Source organism: Natator depressus, chromosome 5 (genome assembly GCF_965152275.1).
Source record: "Natator depressus isolate rNatDep1 chromosome 5, rNatDep2.hap1, whole genome shotgun sequence".
NCBI lineage: Eukaryota > Metazoa > Chordata > Testudines > Cheloniidae > Natator > Natator depressus.
The window spans coordinates 128,298,737-128,315,433 of record NC_134238.1 but is presented as its reverse complement, the minus strand read 5'-3'; the positions used below and the strand labels follow the sequence as shown (position 1 = coordinate 128,315,433).

At 45.3% G+C, this 16,697-nt stretch overlaps 1 protein-coding gene across 2 annotated transcripts; it reads left to right on the top strand.

Annotated features, from left to right (window-relative positions):
• The first annotated feature begins 1,405 nt into the window (after positions 1-1,405).
• THAP1 (THAP domain containing 1) lies at positions 1,406-16,460 on the top strand. 2 transcript variants are annotated; one of them, XM_074952151.1, is made up of 3 exons: positions 1,406-1,653; positions 3,292-3,487; positions 15,291-16,460. In XM_074952151.1, the coding sequence occupies exons 1-3, from the start codon at positions 1,583-1,585 to the stop codon at positions 15,714-15,716; spliced, it is 693 nt and encodes a 230-aa protein (XP_074808252.1). In that variant the 5' UTR covers positions 1,406-1,582; the 3' UTR covers positions 15,717-16,460. The 2 variants fall into 2 exon arrangements, with proteins under 2 accessions (XP_074808252.1, XP_074808251.1); XM_074952150.1 differs by having other exon boundaries at positions 3,292-3,493.
• The last annotated feature ends 237 nt before the right edge of the window (positions 16,461-16,697 follow it).

Here is a 16,697-nt window from a genome sequence, read left to right as displayed (position 1 = left end):
TCTCTCCCAACCCCCTGCCCCAGCACAGAGTCCCCTACCACACCCTGAACCCCTCATTCCTGGCTCCACCCTGCAGTCCTCACCCCTGCACCCCAACCCTCTGCCCCAGCCCTGAGGCCCTCCCAAACCCCTCATCCCCAGCTCTGTTGGGTCACGGACATCACCAATTTTCTTCAACTGAGACACCAGAAAAAAAGTTTGAAAACCACTGCCTTAGAGGGAACTATCTGCGGACCCCCTGAATGGAGCTAGTGGACCACTGGTGGTCTGCGGACTACAGTTTGAGAACCTCTGGGCTAGGGTTTTGCAGAATACCTTGCCTCAGTCAATGTGTATCTTGTATACAACTGACTCATTAATTCTTTATCTACTATATTCAGGGTACAACAAAATAGTAGAAAATGCTAAATGTGTTCAGGGTCGTAGGGAGGAAATTATGCATTGTATTTTTGAGCTCTAAGAGAACTGTGTCATTGGTTAAAAGGATGGGGGGCATTAACAATTTTTTAAAATCTCTACTTAAAATTCCTTGGGTTGGGGTATTAATGTGGCACTGACCAAGCTGATGATAGCTCCTTTTGAGCCACTCAGTGCGTGCCATCTTCAGCTTGCTGAATGAATGAACCTCAGGCCTTAGTGAAAAGAAAAGGAGTACTTGTGGCACCTTAGAGACTAACCAATTTATTTGAGCATAAAGCTTATGTCTATACGGCGCTTTTCAGCACTAAAACTTTTGTCGCTCAGTGGGGTGTTTTTTCACACCCCTTAATGACTAAAGTTTTAGCACTGAAAATGGCAGTGAGTAGGGTGACCAGATGTCCTGATTTTATAGGGACAGTCCTGATATTTGGGGCTTTTTTTTAAATATGGGTTCCTATTACCTCCCATCCCCTGTCCTGATTTTTCACGCTTGCTATCTGGCCAGCCTACAGTGTAGACACAGCCTTAGTTACACTTCCAGGAACACTGGTCTCCTCTCCCGCGGTGGCCTATGCTGCTGCACCTCCCCTCTCACTGTTCTGTCCCGAAAAACAGCAGGCGCAGGAGAAGCTAGGAGTAGGAAGCAGCCCTGGCCTGCCTGCTGTTTCCCACCTCACCCAGGAGAGCAGCCCCTAGTAGCTACAGGGGACAGAATTGCTGGCCCGAGGCAGTAGAGTGGGACTCAGCAAATGACGCGGCCTGGGGGTGGCCTCAAGCTGGAACAAGTGCAGTGAGGTACTGCCAGGCTCCTGTCCAGCTACGGGAGCAAAGGGGGCGGAGCAGGAGCAGAGGACAGCGAGGGGGCGGGGCGATTGGGGCCCGCGCCGCGCTCGGAGCCTCTGCGCCCATTGGTGGGCTGATCGGAAAGACTCCACCCACGCGTAGGGGAACGGCCAATAGAGGAGAGCGATGCGCTGTTATCGCGACAGTTGAGCTGAAGCTGGCAGCGCCATCTTGAAGTCGGGAGAGGCCGTGTCCCTTTTCTCCTCTTAGGGGCTAATAGAAAAGGGGATGGGGGCCGGGCAGTGACTGAGTTAGCTGGGTCCTTGCGCCCCTCTTGTGTGGGTGCCGGAGCGGAGCAGGCGGCTGCCAGCGGGGGAGAATGGTGCAGTCCTGCTCCGCGTACCGCTGCCGGAACCGATACGACAAAGAGAAACCTATCTCCTTCCACAAGTGAGGACGGGGCAGGAGCGCGCCTGCGCGGGCGGGAGCGCGCCTCGGCGGGGGGAGGGGCTATGCCCAGGGTGCGCGCTGGGGGCGTGGGGAGTAACGGTCATTGGCGAGAGGCCCAGAGCGCGTGCGCACTGGCTACTGGGGCGCGCGCTCACCCAGCGTTTGTCCTGCGCAAGTGGGGCCTGTCCCAGTTGCTCCTCCCGCGTGGCGGGAGGGGTTTCTGAGGTGGGGCCCCCGCTGTGCCCTGCGCTGTACAACCGCTGGTGAGCGCCTGCCCTGCCCCGCCCCTCCTGGGGGAAGAGGCGAGCCTGCCTTGGCACCCTGGGACACGTGCCTGGTCGGAGCCCGGAGCAGGCAGCCTTGTCGCCTGGCGTGTGCTGGCCAGCTCAGTGGCATGGCCCTAGCCCGCAGGCTCGGGGCCTGCAGGGGGACGTAAACGCTGGGCAAACGAGGGGCTGCGCCAGCCGGTCTATCACTGGGTCTGGCTCCAGGCATCTGCACCGCTTGGTTTTAGCTTCCTAGGAGAACTTGTGACCGAGCCCGAGGTTTCTTCGCACTTTGTAGGTGTCCTGTGAATATGCTTGTTTGAGGCCTCGTGCTCTGTATTGGAATCCTCATTGCCACTTGCTCGTTGGGTGGCCTGATGTTGGCCTGTTCTTTTCAGTTCCCCTGAATAATGCAAAAAACCTGCCCCTGGGCTCTGGTCTGTCCACGTCCTTTAAGAGATCTGCAAGCTGATCCACGCTGGTGACCCCTTGTGTCTCCCTATTGTGCCCCTATGTCCAGCAAGGGGATGGCTGTGTTATCAGCTTGCAAAATCAGGTCCTAAGCCAGAGGTGGGCAACTTACAGCCTGCGGGCCTGTCCTGCCTGGCCCCTGAGCTCCTGGCCGGGGAGACTAGCCCCCAGCCCTTCCCCTTCTGTCCCCCCACCCCTGCAGCCATGCTGCCATGTGTGGAGCGCTCTGGCTTACCGCTCCTGCTGGGCAGCATGGCTTGCCCCCGCCCACCTCCCAGGCTTTCTAATAAGCCAGTCCCGCCGCTCTGAGCAGCATGGTAAAGGAGCGGGGGGTTTGGATAAGGGGCAGGGGGTCCTGGGGGGCTGTCAGGGGACAGGGAGCAGGGGGCAGTTGGATAGGCGTGGGAGTCCCCGGGGGGCCTGTCAGGGGGTGGGGGTGTGGATAGCGCTCGGGGCAGTCAGGGGACAGGAAGTGGGTGGGGGGGTTGGATAGGGGGTGGGGTCCCAGGAGGGGGCAGTCAGGGGACAAGGGCGGGGGTTGGATGGGTTGGGGGGTCTGAGGGGGTAGTCGGGGCAGGAAGTGGGAGGGGGCAGGGACAGGCTGTTTGGGGAGGCACAGCCTTTCCTACCCGGCCCTCCATACCATTTCGCAACCCTGATGTAGCCCTCGGGCCAAAACGTTTGCCCACCCCTGCCCTAACCAATGGTGCTCAATGTAGCAGTATCAGGGGGCTTTTTGTTCCTTTTTTTATACAGCAGCTAGCACTGGGGGTCCTGGTCCATGACTAGTGTTTCTAGATGCTACACCAATACTTTGTCATAATTGTCTTATATATATCTACAGTGCTATTGTCTTTTTAAAAAGCCTTGAAATGGAGCTGAAGGTTCATTTCATTTGCAGGTTTCCTCTCACAAGACCTGATCTCTGCAAGAAATGGGAAGCTGCTGTTAAAAGAAAAAACTTCAAACCAACAAAGTATAGCAGCATTTGTTCAGAACACTTTACTCCAGATTGCTTTAAAAGAGAGTGCAACAACAAACTACTGAAAGAAAATGCCGTGCCCACAATATTTTGTTATACTGAACCCAGTGAGAAGGTAAAGGTAAACATGAAAACTCTTTCTTATAATACATACTTTAATTTATGTATACATAAATTATACTGGGGGGGGGGGAGGGATAGCTCAGTGGTTTGAGCATTGGCCTGCTAAACCCAGGGTTGTGAGTTCAATCCTTGAGGGGGCCATTTAGGGATCCGGGGCAAAAATTGGGGATTGGCCCTGCTTTGAGCAGGGGGTTGGACTAGATGACCTCCTGAGGCCCCTGATATTTTATGATTCTATGAAATACTGCAGTATAAGTATATATTCTTTTAAAATGCAAAGAAGGGAGAGAAGCAGTGTTAAGGAGATATGGATTTAAGTCTGATCGTCTATTTCTGCACATGTGCAGAGAGCAGGAGAACTTAGAAGGGTCCCAAGACATCTAGAAGAGAGGTATGGTAATAACTAGAAATGCTCAGCTGTTTTTGTGAAACTATATGGAAAGTTTCCTTTAAGAGCAAGCGGTCTTGCGGTTCCACACAGTCACCACCTGAGAGCTGAGCCAGTTGGCACTCGGGGTAAGGGTTATAAATATGTGAATTGGAGTCATCATCTGATTGATGCAGGGCCAAAGAGATGTTTCTGAAATGAAGGCTGTGTCCCAGTACTTGTCTCACTTTGGGTAAAGGTATAGGTTCCCTATCTTGCTAGAAACCAATGAGTCAAGGTCGGTGATGTTAGGATATAGATATTCAGGCCTGTCGGTAAAGGCCTGTACTCGAAGTATTCTTATCACTTGGCTAGTTAGAGGTATAAAAGAAAGGAATCAAAATCACCGTCTGCCAGTGTAAGGTCCTTCTCTTCCTGTGACAGTCTGAGGCCCTGTTCTTAGGCTAAGGCCTCTGGCTAAGCAACAGAGGCAGCCATAAGCTGGGAAGTGAACGGTCACATCCTCACATTCCAAACTAGTCACATTGAAAGAAGGTGCTATTGGGCTGTTAGGCACTATCAGGACAGGATTGTATTCCTATCACCTCCAGAGAAAGGGAAGTGCCTAGAGGATGTAAAAGGAAACTTAGTTTGATAGCATCCTGTCTGGCCAGAACTCACTTATCAATACTGGGATGTGAAATCCTCACTTCTGTATTGTTTTGTCATTATAGTTCCCACTTTGCTATTGTTTGTCTGTATAATCTCTGTCTGGTTCTGTGATTGTTCCTGTCTGCTGTATGATTAATTTTGCTGGGTGTAAACTAATTAAGGTGGTGGGATATAATTGGTTACATAATCATGTTAGGATTGGTTAGTTAAATTTCAGGAAAATGATTGGTTAAGGTATAGCTAAGCAGAACTCAAGTTTTACTATATAGTCTGCAGTCAATCAGGAAGTGAGTGAGTGGGTGGGTGTGGGAAATGGGAACAGGGAATGGGGGTAAGGAAATTGGAATCATGTTTTGCTAAAGGGGGAAATGGGAACAGGGACACAGGTGTAAGGCTCTGTGGGGTCAGAGCTGGGAAGGAGGATACTAAGGAAGGAAACTGGAATCATGCTTGCTGGAAGTTCACCCCAATAAACATCGAATTGTTTGCACCTTTGGACTTCGGGTATTGTTGCTCTCTGTTCATGCAAGAGGGACCAGGGAAGTAAGTGGGTGAAGGAATAAGCCCCCTAACAGGTGAGATAAGATCTTTTATTGGACTAACTTCAGTTGGTGAGAGAGACAAGCTTTCAAGGTGGAACAGGTAGTTTAGCATAAGTAGTTAATCTATATTTCAAGAGACCATTGAAAGTGAAGTAGCCCGTTAACATGTCTCCAGTGCACTAATGTCCCAATAACAACTATGTGGGTGAAATGAGACAATCACTACACACTTGAATGAACTCACAAAGAAAATTGATAAATGGCAAAAACACCCTATCACCTGTAACACTTTTCACAAAGCGATCACTTTATATCTGACACCTCGGTCCTCATCCTTAATGGTCCCTTAAAAATGTGTGTTAACTACTTATGCTAAACAATCTGTTCCACCTTGTATTTAGCTGTGACATGGACTGAGTACATTTCCCAGTCCTGAAGAAGAGCTCTGTGTAAGCTCAAAAGCTAGTCTCTTTCATCAACTGAAAGTTGGTCCAATAAAAGATATTACCTCACCCACCTTGTCTCTCTAATAGCCTGGGACCAATGAGGCTACAACAACACTGCATAGATACCAGTTAAGCAGTCCGCTGTTAGCTCAGGGACTGGAATTAGCTGCTGACTGCAAGAATCTTTGAACTGCTGTTTTTGCTTAGGAGATTATTCTCATGTGTTTTGGAGAGAACTGAGAGAGGCTGCCCTTCTCATGCTCTGGAGACCCAGGCATATTTTGAAGCCATGTTAGAAACTGAGAAGATGAGAAGGCAGTGTGTATTCGTGTTAAAGTGTACAAGAGTGTTTGTTCTGTTGCAGACTTACACTGAAATGTATGTAAAGAAACAAAGGTGTGGGGGAGATAACTCCCAATAGGTATCCTTTTTGGGTGACAGATCTGAAGTACTGTCCCACATTGATGCATCAATAGGATTTGAGAACAAATTGATAAATTAAACAGTAATACATCACCAGGCCCAGATGGCATTCACCCTAAAGTTCTGAAGGAATTCAAATACAAAATTGCAGAACTACTAACTATAGTTTTCAGAGTAGCAGCCGTGTTAGTCTGTAACTATACTAACTATAGTATGTAACTGATTGCTGAAACAAGCCTCTGTATCAGATGACTGGAGGATAGCTAATGTAACACCAATTATTAAAACACACTCCAGAGACAATCCTGGCAATTATAGGCTGCTGAGCCTAATTTCAGTAACAGGCAGATTGGTAGAAACCATAGTAAAGAATAGAATTATCAGGTGCACAGATAAACATGTTTTGTTGGGGAACAGTCAGTATGGCTTTTGTAAAGGGAAGTTATGCTTCACCAATCTATAAGAATTGTTTGAGGGTGTCAACAAGCATCTGTATAAGGGTGATCCAGGTGATATAGAGTACCTGGATTTTCAGAAAGTCTTTGGCCATGCCTACACTACGAAAGTACTCTGATTTTACAGAAGTCGATTTTTGGGAACAGATTGTATAAAGTCGAGTGCATGCGTCCACACTGAGCACGTTAATTCGGCGGTGTGTGTCCACAGTACCGTGGCAAGCGTCGACATTCCGAGTGGTGCACTGTGGGTAGCTATCCCACAGTCCCCACTGCCCAGTGGAATTCTGGGCTGAGCTCCCAGTGCCTGATGGGGCCAAAAATTTGTCGCGGGTGGTTATGGGTGAATTTTGTCAGTCAACCCTCCCTTCCTCTGTGAAAGCAACAGCAGACAATCGTTTCGTGCCCTTTTCCCTGGATTGCCCGAGCAGACGCCATAGCATGGCGAGCATGGAGCCTGTTCAGCTCACCGCAGCAGTTATGACCATTGTAAACACCTTGTGCATTATCGTGCAGTTTATGCAGAACCAGCACCTGAAAAACCAGGTGAGGAGGCGACGGCAGCACGGTGATGAGGACATGAACACAGATTTCTCTAAAACCACGGTCCCCAGCAATTTGGAGATCATGGTGTTACTGGGGCAGGCTCATGCTGTGGAACGCCGATTCTGGGCCCGGGAAACAAGCACAGAGTGGTGGGACCGCATAGTGTTGGAGGTTTGGGATGATTCCCAGTGGCTCTGAAACTTTCGCACGCGTAAGGGCACTTTCATGGAACTTTGACTTGCTTTCCCCTGCCCTGAAGCGCAAGAATACCAAGATGAGAGCAGCCCTCACACTTCACAAGCGAGTGGCAATAGCCCTGTGGAAGCTTGCGACGCCAGACAGCTACCGGTCAGTTGGTAATCAATTTGGAGTGGGCAAATCTACTGTGGGGGTTGCTGTGATGCAAGTAGCCAACGCAAACATTGAGCTGCTGCTATCAAAGGTAGTGACTCTGGGAAATGTGCAGGTCACACTAGATGGCTTTGCTGCAATGGGATTCCCTAACTGTGGTGGGGCTATAGACGGAACACATGTCCCTATCTTGGGACCGGACCACCAAGGCAGCCAGTACATAAACCGAAAGGGGTACTTTTCAGTGGTGCTTCAAGCACTGGTGGATCACAAGGGATGTTTCACCAACATCAACTTGGGATGACCGGGAAAGGTTCATGATGCTTGCGTCTTCAGGAACTCTGGTCTGTTTAAATGGCTGCAGGAAGGGATTTACTTCCCAGACCAGAAAATAACTGTTGGAGATGTTGAAATGCCTACAGTTATCCTTGGGGACCCAGCCTACCCCTTAATACCCTGGCTCATGAAGCCGTACACAGGCACCCTGGACAGTAGTAAGGAGCTGTTCAACTATAGGCTGAGCCAGTTTCATGACTGGCCAGGGTACTGTGTGCCACTTCTGTTTGTTTCTCCTTGATGAAAACCTGTCCCCTTGGTTGCCTCTAAATTCCCTGTAAGCCACCCGCCCTCCCCCCTTTGATCACAGCTTGCTGGCAAAGGAAATAAAGTCACTATCGTTTAAAAAACATGTATTCTTTATTAATTGATTATAAAAATAGGGAGAAAACTCACAAGGTAGCCTGGGTGGGGTGTGGGAGGAGGGAAGGAAAAGGCCACTTCAAAACTTGTTGAATGCCAGCCTTCTGTTGCTTGGGCTGTCCACTGGGGTGGAGTGGTTGGGTGCCCGGAGCCTCCCCCCGCCCGTGTTCTTGGGTGCCTAGGTGAGGAGGCTATGGAACTTGGGGAGGAGGGAGGGCGGTTAAACAGGGGCTGCAGCGGCAGTCTGTGATCCTACTGCTGTTCATGAACCTCCACCAGATGCCAGAGCATTTCCGTTTGATCCTGCAGTAGCCCCAGCGTTGCATCATGCCTCCTCTAATCTTCCTGCCGCCACCTCTCCTTACGTTCATCTGCCACTTTCTTGTACTCTGCTATTGTGTGCGTCCACACATTCTGCTGAGCTCTGTCAGTGCCGGACGACTGCATGAGCTCAGAGAACATTTCATTGCGCGTGCGTTTTTTTTCGCCACCTTATCTGAGATAGCCTTTGGGACGGAGGAGGGAGGCTTGAAACATTTGCAGCTGCTGGAGGGATAAAAAGGGAGTGAAGTATTTAAAAAGATACATTTTACAGAACAATGGCTATACTCTTTCATGGTGAATAACACTATTCGCATTACATAGCACATGTGATTTTGGTACAAGGTCGCATTTTGCATCTTATAGTGAGTGCCTGCGGCTTTGGCGTTAGAGATCACACACACAGTGCTGGGCAACAGAATTCAGCTTGCAGGCAGCCATGGTAAGCCATAGTCTTTCGGCTTCTGCAACCTTCATAACAGCAAAAAGAAAAGGAGTACTTGTGGCACCTTAGAGACTAGCCAATTTATTTGAGCATAAGCTTTCGTGAGCTACAGCTCACTTCATCGGATGCAATCGATGCAATGCATCCGATGAAGTGAGCTGTAGCTCACGAAAGCTTATGCTCAAATAAATTGGTTAGTCTCTAAGGTGCCACAATGCTCCTTTTCTTTTTGCGAATACAGACTAACACGGTTGTTACTCTGAAACCTTCATAACAGCAGCGCCCTCCTCTCCTGTACCAAGCAAAGCACGTTGAGTTGGCCATTTAGTGCTGTGGTTTTCCTGTTAACATGCAGCAGCAGAAACCAAACTAACCACCCCCTCCCCCCATTCAATTCTCTGGGATGATTGCTTTACCCTCCCCACCCCCCCAACCGAGTGGCTGGTATCAGGGAAGATCCCTGCTAGCCAAACACGAACAGCTCAGCGCCAATGTGTCCCCCCCCCGCCCCCAACCGCATGGCTAACTGCGGGGAGGATTTCTTTTCAGCCACAGTTAAACAGCCCAGTAGGAACGGCCACCTTTGAATGTCTCCTTTATTAAATTCCCCTATTTCAACTAGGTTACCATGAATGATATCACTCTTCTGAGGATAACACGGAGAGATAAAGAACGGATGTTGCTTGAATGCCAGCAAACACCGGTACCATACGCTGCCAGGCTTTGTCATGCAGTGATACCAGATTACTTGCTACTAGCATGGCGTGGTAAAGTGTCCTACCATGGAGGAAGGAATAAGGCTGCTCTCCCCGGAAACCTTCTGCAAAGGCTTTTAGAGTACCTCCAGGAGAGCTTCATGGAGAGGTCCCTGGCGGATTTCCGCTCCATTAACAGACTTTTCTAGTAGCTGTACTGGCCACGAATGCATCCCAAGTCCTCAGGGCTACTTAATCATTAAAAAACGCTTGCTTTTATAACATGTATTATATTTAAAAAGGTACACTCACCAGAGGTCCCTTCTCCGGCTTGGTTGGGTTGGGAGGGTATTTCAGTCAGGGTAATACAAAGATCCTGGTGTCGGGGAGAACGGTGTGCTGTCCTCAAGCTCATCGTCCTCCTCCTCCTCATCTTCCCCGTCCACAAAATCCTCAAGCATGGCGGAGAGTACCCCATCATCGGAGTCCACGGACTGGGTTGGGGTAGTGGTGGCAGCCCCCCCTAGAATTGCATGCAGTTCAGTGTAGAAGCGGCATGTCTGGGGCTCTGTCCCGGAACATCCATTTGGTTCTTTCGTTTTCTGGTGCGCGTGTCTGAGCTCCTTAAGTTTCACGTGGCACTGTGTTGCGTCCCTGCTGTAGCCTCTGTCCCTCATGGCCTCGGCGATTTTTTTGAAAAGTTTTGGCATTTCGTCTTTTGGAACGTAGCTCTGATAGCACAGATTCCTCTCCCCATACAGCGATCAGATCCAGTACCTCCCGTTCGGTCCATGCTGGAGCTCTTTTTCGATTCTGGGACTGCATGGTCACCTGTGCTGATGAGCTCTGCATGGTCACCTGTGCTGATGAGCTCGCCTGGCCAAACAGGAAATGAGATTCAAAAGTTTCTAGGGCTTTTCCTCTACACCTGGTCAGTGCATCCGAGTTCAGAGTGCTGTCCAGAGTGGTCAAAATGGTGCACTGTGGGATAGCTCCCGGAGGCCAATACCTTTGAATTGCGTCCACGCTAACCCTAATTCGAAACGGCGATATCGATTTCAGTGCTAATCCCCTCATTGGGGAGGAGTACAGATATCGGTTTTAAGAGCCCTTTATGTCGAAAAAAATGGCTTCGTTTTGTGGACGGGTGCAGGGTTAATTCGATTTAACGCTGCTAAATCCAACATAAACTCATAGTGTAGACCAGACCTTTGAGGAGGTCCCTCACCAAAGGCTCTTAAGGAAACAAAATAGTCCTGGAATAACAGGACTCTTATGGATCAATAACTGGTTAAAAGATAAGAAATAAAGAGTAGGGATAAATATTCCATTTTCACAATGAAGAGAGGTTCTGCCAAGGAGCTGTCCTGTTCAACATATTCATTAATGATCTGGAAAATGGAGTGAACAGTGAAATGCAGACATTTGCAATTGCTACATATTTATTCAAAATAGCTAAGTCCAAAGCTGACTGCAGAGTTACAAAGGGATCTCACAAAACTGAACAACAAACTGGCAGATGAAATTCAACACTGATAAGTGCAAAGTAATGCACACTGTTTTTAAGTGAGGAAGTCTGTATAAGGATCACCAAAAGGTTTACTGCCTAATAGTGTATTTAATAAGTTATTCAAAAGTATTCCTAATGCTTTTTGCAAATGTCTATATGTGTATTAATTGTTCACTAAGGAATTGTAGAGCGCTCTCAGCCGTTTATTAGGGCTGTCGATTAATCACAGTTAACTCACGTGATTAACTCAAAAAATTAATCTCAGTTAATTGTAGTTTTAATCGCATTGTTGAACAATAGAATACCAATTGAAATGTATTAATTTTTTTTGGCTGTTTGTCTACTTTTTCAAATATATTGATTTCACTTTCAACACAGAATACAAAGTGTACAGTGCTCACTTTATATTATTTTTATTACAAATATTTATACTGTAAAAATGATAAAAGAAATAGTATTTTTCAATTCACCTCATACAAGTACTGTAGTTCAATCTCTTTATTGTGAAAGTGCAACTTACAAATGTAGGTTTTTTGGGTTTTTTTGGTTGCATAACTGCACTCAAAAACAAAACAATGTAAAACTTTATACCTTACAAGTCCACTCAGTCCTACTTCTTGTTCAGCAAAGACAAACAAGTTTGTTTACGTTTACGGGAGATAGTGCTGCCCACTTCTTATCTGCAATGTCACCAGTAAGTAAGAACTTTTGTGAGAACTTCTTTAGCCGGCATTGCAAGGTATTTATGTGTCAGATATAGTAAACGTTCCTATGCTTCGATCACCGTGCCAGAGGATGTTCTTCCATGCTGATGGCTCTCGTTTTAAAAAAAATAGTGCATTAACTAAATTTGTGACTGAACTCGGTGGGGGAGAATTGTATGTCTCCTGCTCTGTTTTACCCACATTCTGCCATATATTTCATGTTATAGTAGTCTTGGATGATGACCCAGCACGTTTGGTTTTTAGAACACTTTCACTGCAGATCTCGCAGAACACAAAGAAGCTACCAATGTGAGATTTCTAAAGATAGCTACAGCACTCAACCAAAGGTTTAAGAATCTGAAGTGCCTTCCAAAATCTGAGAGGGATGAGGTGTGGAGCGTTCTTTCAGACGTCTTAAAAGAGCAACGCTCTGACTTGTAGGCTCTGAAGTTTTACATTGTTTTACATTTGAACACTAATTTTTTGGGCATAATTCTACATTTGTAAGTTCAACTTTCATGATAAAGAGATTGGACTACAGTACTTGTATTAGACAAGTTGAAAAATACTATTTCTTTTGTTTTTACAGTGCAAATATTTGTAATAAAAATAAATTTTATATTGTGTGCTGCAATTGAAATCAATATATTTGAAAATGTAGAAAACAGCCAAAAATATTTAAATAAATGGTATTCTATTATTCTTTAACAGTGCAATTATTGATCACTCTACTGTTTATTAATTCCTACATTCAGGGTTTTTGATACCATAGCTGTGAAGTTGAACTCTTCTGTCTTTTCAGAAAAGAGTGTTACGCACCTGGCCTATGCTTTAACGAAATGAAGTGCAAGAAAAAGTGGAATGTAATAGAAGTATACATATTACCTCTGCATTCCCCTCACACACCTTGTCTGTTACATACGCAATGTTACTGCCTCCAAACATCAAATGTAGCTCCTCCTGACAGAGCAAGTGTTTTTTTTTTTTTTTTTTTTTTTTTTTTTTTAATTGCACCACCGAGTGACACACCCAGGCTCTACCCTTGGGACTAGAATGGGTTATTCAATTCTTCCCCTTCGGCACACTGAGTGCACGGAACAGGAGTGATTTGGAGGATTCCTAGCTTCTATAAGGGAGATAATACATGCACCAATAAGTCTCCTTTCGCTCGCCCCTTTGAGAAGGGAACAGAGAGGATGGTGAGGTTAGCAGAAGAACAACAGAAAAAGCTCAAAGAGATATGGGGGATGACAGACGGGAAAAAGATGGGGAGAGAGGCACACAGGAGAGTAGGAAAATAAAGAAAATAGCCTGGAAGTAGAGAGGGAATGTAAGTGGAAAATGGAAGGCAGCTAGTAAGAAAGAAAGATAGACACAGTGTGTGCAAGAAAAAATGAGCCATTTTCAGATAAATACACTTCCTTTATACTTTCTTCTCTGATTGTGTTTCTCAGATAGAAAAGATGTGTGGTGGGAGCCAAGTTAGACACAAGAGAAAGGGTGAGATGGAGAATATTCTAACCAAGTTGTTGCCCAGGAGGTGGGGTGGCACACCAATACTTCTTTTAGTCCTCAAAAGCTGCCACAGGACAAATATATCAGGATCAGTGCCAGTTCAAGTTCCTGCATCTGACCACTGTGCCTCAACCCATGTGGATGGACCACTTCTAGGGAGCAGAGTGTAATTCTCTCTGTGCTCATTCATTCTTTGGCTCCTCTTTTTGTACTGTTAGTAAGGATGCCTGTTAGTGTCAGTTGTGGAGGTGGATTTGGCGATGTACACAGCTGTTCACTCGGAGCTGTTGTGATATAACCAGCTCATTTCCAGAGGTTTTAAAATGACCATAGATAGTGGTAACCATTACTCTCGGAGCAGGGTTCAGATTGATGATCTTGATGTAAAAGGCTGTGTAATACTGTTTATTTTAATACCTGTTGCAGTTTTTCCTGTTAGGATCTTTGGAACAAAAACTTCATTGGGTATAAGAAATGCTTTGAATTCGCCCATAATATGTCCATGATGGAATACCAAGAGAGCAGGCCACGTATACTGAGAGGGAGATCTTTTATAAAAGATGCCATGTGCCATCACCCAAAAAGTGGAGGCTAGAATTGGAGGATACCAATTTCTACAAGTCTAGTTGTCTGGCAATTGTAAGATTGTCCCAAGTGCTCCTAAGGAGGGTGAATTACTTGCTGAGAGACATGCTTTCCCCTTCCTCTTTCCCTTGCAATCTTCCCCACAAAGGGGGCTCTGAGAATTACAGTTGACTAGTACAAGTTTGACCTGATCAAAATGCTTGACATCTTCATGTGTGAGGCTAAAAGATACATTGTGACAAAAACATAGGTTCATTTTATCTGAGGCGTACAACTGCGATTGTCAGATTGAAGTTGTGCTAATGTATACTGATTGATTATACATAGGCACCTACAAGAAACTTTAAATCAACACCAGAAGCAAAACTGACTTTCCAGTTACACTCTGCTTAATATCATAGTCTATGCAGAAGCAATGTCTAGGGAGTAGATTAAAAACAGACCCTAAATTGCTTGGCTAGGATGTCTTGGATAGTGCTGTATTTTCATGGTCTACACCTATATATTAGATCTAGCTCGATCGCTCAGGGCTGTGAAAAATTTTGCACCTTGTTAGGTAAATTGGATTCTCACTGTAGACAGAGCTAGGTTGACAGAAGGATTCTTTGTGGCTATTACTTCTCGGAGGGGTGGATTATCTACATCGATGGCAAAACCTCTTCTGTCGATGTAGGAAGCGCCTACAATACTTACGTAGTATAAACATACCCCTAGAACCTTTTGCTCTGAGGATTTGGCAACAGATTATGTAATCTGCAAGTACTTGGGTGAAGTATATGGCATCTCTCTCTCTGACACTGTTAATGCCATTAAACGCATTGAGACCATCAAAGCAGACAGTTACAAAATTGACTTCTAGCTCAATGCACCTTTCACCGAGAAGTTCTTAGCTGTTTTTGCTAGATACTGGATATGCTTACTGTTGTGTTTCAAGAGCAGTGTTTCATGTAAGAGTCCAAACGGACGCAATTCTGAATGCTCTCTATATCTTTGGGGCAGAAAGGATTTAAGTTTTCCCTCTGTTCATTTCCTATTTTGGGGGGACTTGGGCACATTCCATCTGTGCTAGATAAGTACACCAAGTGTATCTAGGTTAAAGTGACTGAATGAGTTCTTGCAGCTGATAACCCTTCAACCATGTGGTGGAGTTAAAGACTGGACAGTTTATAATTTTATAAGTGTTTTTGACAAAGTCTTCAGAAGTGACTAGAGATTTTGGTTGCCTCAATTTCTAGGTGTCCAACTTGAGACTTTTAAGCCTTTAGGGTGGGTCAAACTGAGCATTGAAAACTGAGGTTCCCCAAATCACTAGTCACTTTTGAAAATGTAGGCCATCAAACTTCATGAACAGAATTAATGCTAAAAAGGGGGGTGCTTACCACCTTCATTTACTAATTTCAGCCATGCTTAGTGCATTGTCATCTCGGTGCTGAAACTGTTGCATACAGATTATAATGTGGCAATTAGATATGCTGTTCACAAAACAGATTAAAATGTACTTTCTGTCTTGCTGTTTTAGACTGAAGAATTTACAGAGCAACCTGAAGATCTGTCTGCAGCACCACCACCCCCTCCTCTGTTACCACCTACCCCACCGCAACCTTCCTTTCCTTTGCCTCAAATAGATGCAAGATTGGTAGATCCAAGTATTGGATTATTAATGCCTCCTCTCCAGACCCCTAATAATCTTGCCGTTTTCTGTGATCACAACTATACCGTAGAGGATACAGTACATCAAAGAAAGAGAATTCAGCAGCTGGAGGAACAAGTTGAAAAACTGCGAAAGAAGCTCAAGACAGCGCAGCAGCGATGCAGACGTCAGGAAAGACAGATTGAAAAACTGCGAGAGATCGTTCAGTTTCAGAAGGAAAAAGACATAGTGGCAGGAAAAGGCTATGTGATTCTACCTAATGACTATTTTGAAATCGTAGAAGTACCTGCATAAAAACATTGACGTTAATTTTAAAGGGGCAGTGCCAAATAGGCTCTTCAGACTAACACAGAAGTTCAGTTTAAAAACAAATGCTCTCTAATTGTGTGTAAACCCGTTCTAAAAATAATAAAGAAGCTATAAAATACTCAATAGACCACAGTTTATTCATTGTCATTGCAGCTTTTAACACTTTTAATTAGGCTTGGCAGAATTAGACTTTTTTTTTTTTGTAATATTGATGGAAAATATCAATGTTTTTGTTTATTTTTAAGTTTTTTTTGGTTGATATTTAAATGTTCACTCCTGTGCAAACTTATGGGGGGGAGGGTCAGATAATTGTTTAATGACAGTAGATAAAGCTTTAATTTTTTGCATTGCACTATGACTGTTAAAACACAAATTGTCAACATTACATGTCAAAATATACAAAGTAAATGTCCTTAAATCACTAATAAATTCTCAAGCAGTAATTTTGATTATTGATGAAAATATTTTTCCATTCGTTTATATGAAATTGTCATTTACTGACATTTACCAATGAAAATCTAACCCTTCAATGTCTAGTTTTAATAAACTGAAAAAATGTTTTACAAACATATCTCACAATTAGAATCTGCATTTGGTTTTAAAAATCGCCATGCTTTTAAGAGGGGGAGGATGCAGGTTAAACAAGTATAAAATGTATAACAAAATTTTGGAATGGTTGCCTGGGAGTTGGGTGGGCAAAGAGTATCTCAGCTGGGAGTGAAGACTATGGGGGCCAAGATTTTCAAAAGGATTTAGCATCTGCCTCACTTTGCTCACACTTCCATAGACTTCAGTGGGAACAGAGGCACTTTTGAAAATCCCACCTATCTTTTATTCTCTGCGTTTTGCAGGATGGGATAGCTTTCTAACCTCAAACTAATAATCCTCTGCATGTTATATTGTCAAAGCATTGTATAAACACTAATCCAACATCACTCCAGTGAGTTAGAGAAAGTGTATAGTCAG

Coding starts and splice junctions, on each gene's coding strand:
- THAP1 (XM_074952150.1), top strand. CDS start 1,583: ATGGTGCAGTCCTGCTCCGCGTACCGCTGCCGGAACCGATACGACAAA. Junction 1,654..3,291: donor AAACCTATCTCCTTCCACAA/GTGAGGACGGGG, acceptor TTTCATTTGCAG/GTTTCCTCTCACAAGACCTG. Junction 3,494..15,290: donor AACCCAGTGAGAAGGTAAAG/GTAAACATGAAA, acceptor TTGCTGTTTTAG/ACTGAAGAATTTACAGAGCA.